Source organism: Sinohyriopsis cumingii, chromosome 3 (genome assembly GCF_028554795.1).
Source record: "Sinohyriopsis cumingii isolate HCF-2022 chromosome 3, ASM2855479v2, whole genome shotgun sequence".
NCBI classification, from domain to species: domain Eukaryota; kingdom Metazoa; phylum Mollusca; class Bivalvia; order Unionida; family Unionidae; genus Sinohyriopsis; species Sinohyriopsis cumingii.
The window spans coordinates 87,822,338-87,831,031 of record NC_142963.1 but is presented as its reverse complement, the minus strand read 5'-3'; the positions used below and the strand labels follow the sequence as shown (position 1 = coordinate 87,831,031).

At 32.6% G+C, this 8,694-nt stretch overlaps 1 protein-coding gene across 1 annotated transcript in view; it reads left to right on the top strand.

The window, feature by feature from the left end:
• The first annotated feature begins 6,987 nt into the window (after positions 1–6,987).
• LOC149803251 (outer mitochondrial transmembrane helix translocase-like) overlaps positions 6,988–8,694 on the top strand; it is a 50,289-nt gene continuing 48,582 nt past the window's right edge. The window contains exons 1-2 of the mRNA XM_089952904.1: positions 6,988–7,089; positions 7,434–7,729. Coding sequence (XP_089809030.1) covers positions 7,439–7,729 — 291 coding nt within the window. The 5' untranslated portion in view covers positions 6,988–7,089; positions 7,434–7,438. The remainder of the gene's footprint in view (positions 7,090–7,433; positions 7,730–8,694) is intronic.

The following is an 8,694-nucleotide window of genomic DNA, read 5'->3' as shown; positions in this document are numbered from 1 at the left end:
ATATATATATATATATATATATATATTCTTATGCCACCTGTTTAGGCCCGAATAAACAGTAACACAAGAAAGAGTGAAAACAACAAGCTTTGAAAAAATACAATAATTTATTTCCCTGGAAAAATTCTGTAAAAATGAAAAAAATATGAACTTAAGGTTTTAAAGAATCAGATCCAAAAAGAATCCAAGAATACTCAAAGAATAACATTTTTGTAGTCCTACTAGCAAAATGTTCTACTGATTTCAAGTTCGAATCCCGACGAAGAATCCAAGATGGAAGACGATGACGTATCCTGCAATATCTAGTGTTGAAGTCTACAGTTCCTTGTAGAATCAAGACTTATCACTCCGGTTTTGGAAATCAAAATAAATTTCTTATAAGAACTGTCTTTGATTAAGAATCTCACATGAGCACATGTGTTTTCCAGAAAAATAACAGAATTAATCCTTTTGAATCCAAGTAATTTGAAATAACTCCAAACAGCACAACATACAACTTCCAATTTAACAGCCCAGCTTCTACTGAGAATAATTCTCCAAAACATTGGTTATATCGTATTCTAAACGTAAACAAGTGGTCACGTGATCATCCTCTAGACGCTTATGAAACTACGTACTTGTTAAAGTTCACGTACACCCAATGTGTCCCTGACGAAAACCAATCATTTTATTCTAAGAAAGAAAAAAATTGTTTACATCTTAAGCACAAAGTCTCATCATGACATCGACAACAACCAGTCATTTTTTTTAAAAAATCGAACTTGTTAACGTACTTGCTCAAATTTTTAAACACTGTCATGATTTAGATCAACACCTGGTGTTTAGAAACTAACAGCCAAGGTCAAACTATTGAAAAAAGTATCATCTCTAGGAATAAATTAACATTATAATATCATGTAATGAAAAATATATAAAAAAAATTTAAACTGACGAACAATTAAATTAAAATAAATATATTAAATCGGATATAATTAAATCAAATTATATTATATTATATTATATTATATTATATATATATATATATATATATATATATATATATATATATATATATATATATATATATATATATATATATATATATATATATATATATGAGGATAACAACATTCTGATTAATTTACCACACAGTTAGCAGGTTTGTACTTTTTTTTTCTCCCTTAGAATGTTTGCTCAGACATGGGAAGATATTTCTAGACAAAGACTTTAGGACGACATTTAATTAGTAGAAGATAGGTGATTGAGAATAAAAATTCACTTGTCAGAGATATTTAGAACTGTTACGAGATAGTGATTTTTTTTAATATATGCTGAGAGCGGGTAATCTGCAAATCAGAGCCAATACAGGAAAATATGAAAATTTTTGTCGTGAAGAAAGACTGTGTCAAATTTGTACTGTCAACATTGTTATAATGTGATTTTCCCTATAACTTGTTATGAACAAAATTTGGCCGGCAGTTTCAACACAGTATGATGGGATGATGATTTATGGTAAGAGTTCCCTTCATCGTGCCCAATTTATATGCGGGCTCTCTCAAATCGTTAACAAGATGATATAGTTTTTGTCTCCTTTACGGTGGTATCACACCTTGTGATGATAGTGTTATTTCACATCGTTTGGGGTGCAGAGACGAACTGCAAAGGAAACGAACGCTCATCGTGAAACTCTTATTGAAACTTACTGAAATATAGAATTCTTAATATAGAAAATCTTATTCCGGATATAGAAATACATATACATAAAGTGTTGCATTTTCATATAACAAATCATATATAAAGTGACCATACTTTTTCAAACTTACCAACGTTATACAATTCAGGAATTTCTGTCATTTAGAATATAATGTGTTTAATTAAATATCCAATGAGTTAACGATTAGCAAAAATGCTTAAGAATTCAAATATTTCAGACTGACATCCAAAAGTAATTACGCATTATTAAATGTTTGACTTTAAATACTAAAATACTATCTTCTGTAGCTTCAGCAGTATTATGTTACTGAATACTTAATTCGCTTTCTTAGAATATAGGAATAAAATTACGATACACTTGAAACCGCTCCGGTGGCCTAGTGGTTAGAGCGTCCGCCTCGTAAAAGGGAGGTTGTGGGTTCGATCCCCGGCCGAGTCATACCAAGGACTTACAAAAATGGGACTAACAGCTGCCTCGCTTGGCGCTCAGCATTAAGAGGTTAGTGTTAGGAATGGTCGGCCTGGTGTCAGGATAATGTGGGTGTCTCTGCGGCATGATGCCCCAGTGCTAGACACCACTATAAACTGCCACACCGTAGCGATACGACTGAAAGATTGTTAAAGCCACGTTAAAAATCCTAATCACACACACACACATACATAATACACTTGAACAATGCAAAACATTTTGCGATTCATATTACACATTTGAATTATGCGAATAAAATTGCTTTTATTACAATTTCCTAATAAAAGACTAAATCATTAGCGAAAATGAATTTCATTTTAATACTGCTTGTCCGCTATATGGAAAATAACAAAGAAAATATTTACCATAACTGAATATAAAAATCACTCTTTAGAAACATTTATAACTTTCATACAAAATGGAGCCAGTAAGAATTCCGATGACTAATTTAGCAACGTTTACTATAAAAGCCTTACAGATTAGAGAAGTCGTTTTATCATCGGCTAATGCTACATAGACTTTCGGTCAATATAACAAAACTTGCTCCATGTAGGCTTTAGGTACAATTAGAAAAAGTATACAATGATGTTTAATTGCATGTATAACACTTCCAAAAAGTACAATGTTCTTCTGTTACACAGTAAAACTCATTTTTGAATCGCTTGATGTATTTATATGTATGAAGGGCCATAGGCCTATTTTGCAAATAAACATTATTATTATTATTATTATTATTATTATTATTATTATTATTATTTATATGTATATGTATATTTGATTTAATTTATTTTTGATTTAATTTAATTGTTTGTAAGTTTTAAAATCTTTTTATTTTTAACTTTATTACATGTCAAAGTAATGTAATTTTCAATCAACTGACTGTTAAGCTGAAAAACACCTAAAAATAGAACTTTGTATCTTTTTGATGACCTAGTTCCTGGCCTTGATTGAAAATCAAGTATATAAAAAAAAAACTTCTCTTTTTCAATTCATTCTTGATGTGTGAATGATACTAGTGAAATCGAGGCTGTACTGGAATACGTGACCTTAGACATGTAAATAGCTTCTAAACTGTTCTGGAATGTGATCACGTGACCCTCGTAAAAGTATCTATTTTGCTCATTATTTGACTGTATAACCTTTGTGTATAGAGAAATGATATCAGTTGGGCTTTTACTTTGGACACTGGAAAGTGTTTCGTTGTGACCAGATGAGCCTAAATTTTAATTTTTGGAATTATTAATTCTTTTTCCTGGAAATATTTGGGCGCTGTTACAGAATTCTCGGACAAAGACATTTCTTTAAATTTTATTCGGAATTCAATACCGGAATATTATTTTCTGTGGTTCACAAAGAACTGTAAACACATCAGCTTTATACTGACTACAGTATACGTCATAGCCTTCCATTTTGGATTCTTTCGTCGGGACTCGAACTTTAGTTCATTAGAACATTTTATTACTAGGACTTCTAAAATTTAATTCGTCGATTATTCTTGGATTAATTTTGGATTTGACTCTAAAAACCGTAAGTTCTTTTTTTTCCTTCATTTTAACATTGTTTTTTTTTTTCATCTTCAGGGAAATAAATTATTTGTTAAATTTGTATAAAGCTTGCTGTTTTCACATTTTCTTTGTTGCTGTTTATTTGAGCCTAAACACGTAACATAAGAATTATTATTATTATTATTATTATTATTATTATTATTATTATTAGTAGTAGTAGTAGTAGTAGTAGTAGTAGTAGTAGTTGGTTTATGGACTAAAACATTAGGCTAATATGAATTTAAAAGCAGCGGGCGGGAATCCACCTCACTCACTTCGCTCGCGACGTGGGGATAGCCCAGGTGCTTATTAATTATGTAGTATTGGTCATGATCTCATATTAATGTCACCAGTTTGAAATGTAATATGGTGGCTTAATCTAGACAATTCTTTTTATTTTGGTTTTTGTTGTTGTTTAAAAATAAAATAGTGGCCTTGGGTTCATGATTGTTATTTTTTCCTTGTGTACTCTGGCGATAGGTTTTGAAAGATGAAAATAATGTGTTTTGTGGCTGTGCGAGCATGAATCATGTCTACACTTTATACTGTTGCTTGGGAAGTATCATTTTGATTATGTCCGAGTTTCTGTTAGATAGTCATAGGCATACTAATTTTCTCAATGATCGTGGGTTTGTATTTTAAGATGATGTCATTTTTGTATCTTGTAAATGCATTCATAGCTTCAAGATAGTGAGATGTACTTTTATTGAAGTAAACATGTTTATGTGCGAAATGAGTTCAGGTCATAGATTTTCTTGAAAAACAAATTCATGACTGGTTAGTTGATAAAGTACCTACCTTTGTTTACGAGTCTGAATGCTCTAGAAATAAAAAGACCCTCATTCTGGTTTTGAAATTACGTCTTAGGTATTTATATAAGAGAGTTATGCTTGAGATTTGTTCAGCCCGTTCATAAGTTTCAATCTCAGAGGAGTAATGTAGTTCTGTTCATCTGAGAGGATTTATTTGTTTATTTAATTATTTATTTATTTAAATTATTCATTGGAATTAAAAAGTGCTCAGACTTTTGGATTTTTAAAAAAATAATTACAGTGAAGTTTTTAAAGATACTTCGGATTTTATCAATGTTATACATCAAGACTATCAATTCCGCAAGAAAGATCGAACTTCATTCGGATAAACTCATTTGGAATACTCATCACTTCTGGACTTGTGATAGAATATTTACGACATACGTAGGATTGCATTTACCATGCTGATAGTTATTTTTCATTTTTCACTTGTATTTTACGTACTAAATTTGTTGATTCTTGCTCTTTTCTGTTACATAGTTTAAAACATTTGATTCATAACAGTTTACATGAAACATGATGTTGTTGTCACAATGCCGTATTACCTCAGCTTATATTATCAGCCAGTCAAATCGCTTTTACAAAATTTGGGAAAGCTTCGGTATGGTTTTGCAAGGAAAATTTAGTTGCTTTTTGTTCTTGACATTTTTTCTGCAAACACACGCTCGTTTCGCAGATATCTAACACAACCAAGGAAGTTGTTCGCTTGAATGAGGCTTGTTAAAAATTTCTTTGATGGAGTAAGACAGAGGTAAATGGGGGGGGGGGGGGGGTGTTATTCAAATTGGCAGACAACTAAGTCACACCCTTAAATACGCTTGGCAAACAAGAACCTTGTCGAAAGGATTATGATATCTTTGTGGAATTATTTTTAAGCGAAAGAACGCTTTCTAAATGCTTGTAAAAAGAAACTTGGGAATATTTTGACCAAGAATATTTCATATCAGTCGAGAAGTGGTCGTAATGGACGCTTTGATGGAGTGTGATGGTTACATTTGCAGATATCAGCCTAGGGGGAAAGATAATAAAATATGTGCTTCTTTGCGGAGTTTTGTTTTACATGGAGAGGATACATTTTGGTCCCACTGTTACGACTCTATGTCTTAAAATAAGTAACAGAAGAAAGTGAAACCAACAACTGAATCAACAAACTATTTATTTCTCTAAGTTACAAAGTGAAAATTGAACAAACACTTACAGTGTCTTAAATTAAATCCCAAATAATCCTAAATGTCATATCACAAGTCCAAAAGTATCGAATGTTTCCAAGGAATTCCAATAAATCTTGAATGTCCTGATAAACTAAGACGAAACAGAATGCCCTGGAATTTCTTCGATATCATTTCTAATTAAAGAATTCCATAAAATTGTAAGCAAGTAACCAAGTTTGATTTTTCAATATTCTTAACTCAAGAAAGCTATTTCAATATGTTGTTTACAAATGACCATTATCTTAAAGTGTCATCTACAATCATGGACAAACGTTAAGCACACAATATAGCTATGCATAACACCAAAACTTTCATTAATTGACATTATTAATATCAAAACTTCATACTCAAAACTGAGGTTACGCAAATACAAAGAAACTGCTTTTATCACATTCTTCCTCACCGATACAAATATTACTTTTATTTGCCTTAAATGTATAAGTTGGCATGCTTTGCTTTCCATCAGTAATTTTAGCTGACTTTGTGTACGCCTATCCTTGCCATTTGGAGCGCATCGTTTTCTCTTAACTTGGTTTCTCCAGACCGTTGGTTAAGATTTCCATTGTGTATCAATAACAGCAAAAGTGGGCTGGGTGATCCTGCTCTCCAGTGGGGTGATTACAGAACGCCATTATGCTGCACCATTCGTAAACCATTCAGAACATCGTTGTCTCTTTCCAATATCAGTCGAAAAAGTTCCATGAAAGAGACTTAGAGGTAATCGTAGAGATACTTTAAAAATTTGTAAGTTTTTGGTGGCGGACCATCCTGCTAGATGTGTGAAGAACAGATTTAAAAAAAAAAAAAAAAAACTGAATGATGGTGAAAATCGACGACGTTTCAAAAATCAATGAAATACCTGCACTTTTCCTTTTTGATGTAATTCCTGAAACATTGTGATGAAAAAAAGAAGATATCCTCAACCCGCAACCATTGTTTACGTTGATGTTAGTGATAAAACATGATCTAGTCATTGCGTCATCATGACGCTGACGTTTAGGTTTTAAATGCGAAGTGAGTGTTTTTCTTTGCAACAAAATGGAAAAGTTTTAGGCGGATCGTACATATTTGATATACCATTGAAATGAATAATCTGAATAAAACAGTTGTCTTTGCTGTAATTATAATCGCGATATTGTAATAATTTACATGTTTTGATCTTGTCTCAAAAGGGAATAAAGGTAATTTTGTTTTTCGGAAAGGACATTAATGATGCGAAAACGACGCTTTACGTAAATGCAAAATGGGATAGTAGCAGAAGATGTTCCGATTGCATTGGCAACTTCGAGGTCAATTCCCACAGCATAGCAGAGGTGGTCCGAAGATAACTGTCGGGAACAATTGACCTTGCCTTATTTTATGTTTGTCATTTTATTAATTTTCAGCTTTGAATTCTGGCTTGAAAAAAACACAAAAAAAAAAAAACGTGAAAAGGGAATGATCAGAGTGCTAGATTTTAAGCATACAGCCTTAAAATTTGTATATTTTCCGCTAACTTTGAATAATCCTTTGAACAATAAAGCTAAAACAAGAGCAATAGTTTCTGGAAGTAATTGATTTAAACTTGCGGTGGCAGTACACGTTTTTCTTTTTGAGGGCAATTTAACATGGGAACAGTTTTACAGGCAGTATTGGGTTACTTTTCTGATCATTGGAAGACAGGCCCGAGCGTATTCCCATTTGATCATTTTATTTTTATTTTTAGGCAAGATGGCTACTTCCACGAATGAACAGGTTTCTAGTTCCTCAATAATAATGTCGAAGTTGAGCGATCTGAGTTCGTTTCTACGGTCTTATTTAACACCAGATGAAGTAAAAAAAGTTACCACTCGCATTACACCAGAAATGACAAATACAATTGAAAGAAGACAGCTTCTAGCCAAAATTCTGTCCACCTTGTTTGGAGTAGGCGTGTCCTTTGCACTGACATATTTTGCTGTTAAATGGATGACAAATGCAATGGATCCAACAAGCAAGGAAAAGAAGAAGGCACAAGAAAGAGTATGATTGCTTGAATATATTGAGCATGCACAAACATACAAAGAGAAATGAACACACACATACACACACACTTACACATACAAAGATTTAGGATGACAGTAGTCTAATACTTTGCCAATGGCACCATCACAACATGCAGTCAAACCTAGTCTGGCTACCACCTGCATGTGGGCACAAGGGCTTGAAATTAACATAATTGAATCATTATTCTGTATAGTGAATCAAAAGGTGGGACACTGCAGGGTTGCCAGATGTTTTTAAAATTGCATTATTTGCATAGATGTTGGTTGAATATATGACAGAAGAATGTTTCATAATGTGCTACATCAGTTAACAACATCTGAGTCAGCTAATTCTGTTTTATTGATGAAAAATGTCTTTGAAATTTATGCAAAGTAATAGTTGGCTCCAAATTATTATTATTTTTGTCTGTCCTCTAAAGGTTTAGAGTAGTTATGGCTGGTGTAACCAGTGCCCAATAAATATGCCTGTGGAAATTCTCGCCAAGTGTTGTTGCATGATTAAACATAGATAACTGAAGTCAAAATTCATTTATCCAAGTAACAGCACTGTGACCTTATTTCCACATATGTTCACACTTGAACAGTCAAAGCAAATTAAAAGAGAATCGTGGTAGTAGAGCAGAGAAGAGGCTGAGGTGTTGTCATACTACTTTTTGCCTCAAATTAAGGCAAGATGGCCAGTCAGAAAGGCCTGTCTTAACCAATCAGCTAGTCCTACCAAGCTTCAGTGACTTTGTCAATAAAAGCTTTCGTTTCCATATGTGACAGCTCTGTGATGTGATTATGACAAAGGAAAACCAATACTCTTATGTTTGCAGCCTTACAAAATATATGGCCTCCAAGGGTTATTGCTAATTGGATCAGACAAGTAAGGAATCTACTTATTAACTATTTTCATAAGTACAATATCCAAAGAAATGTCAGCCACATTACATAAAAGTA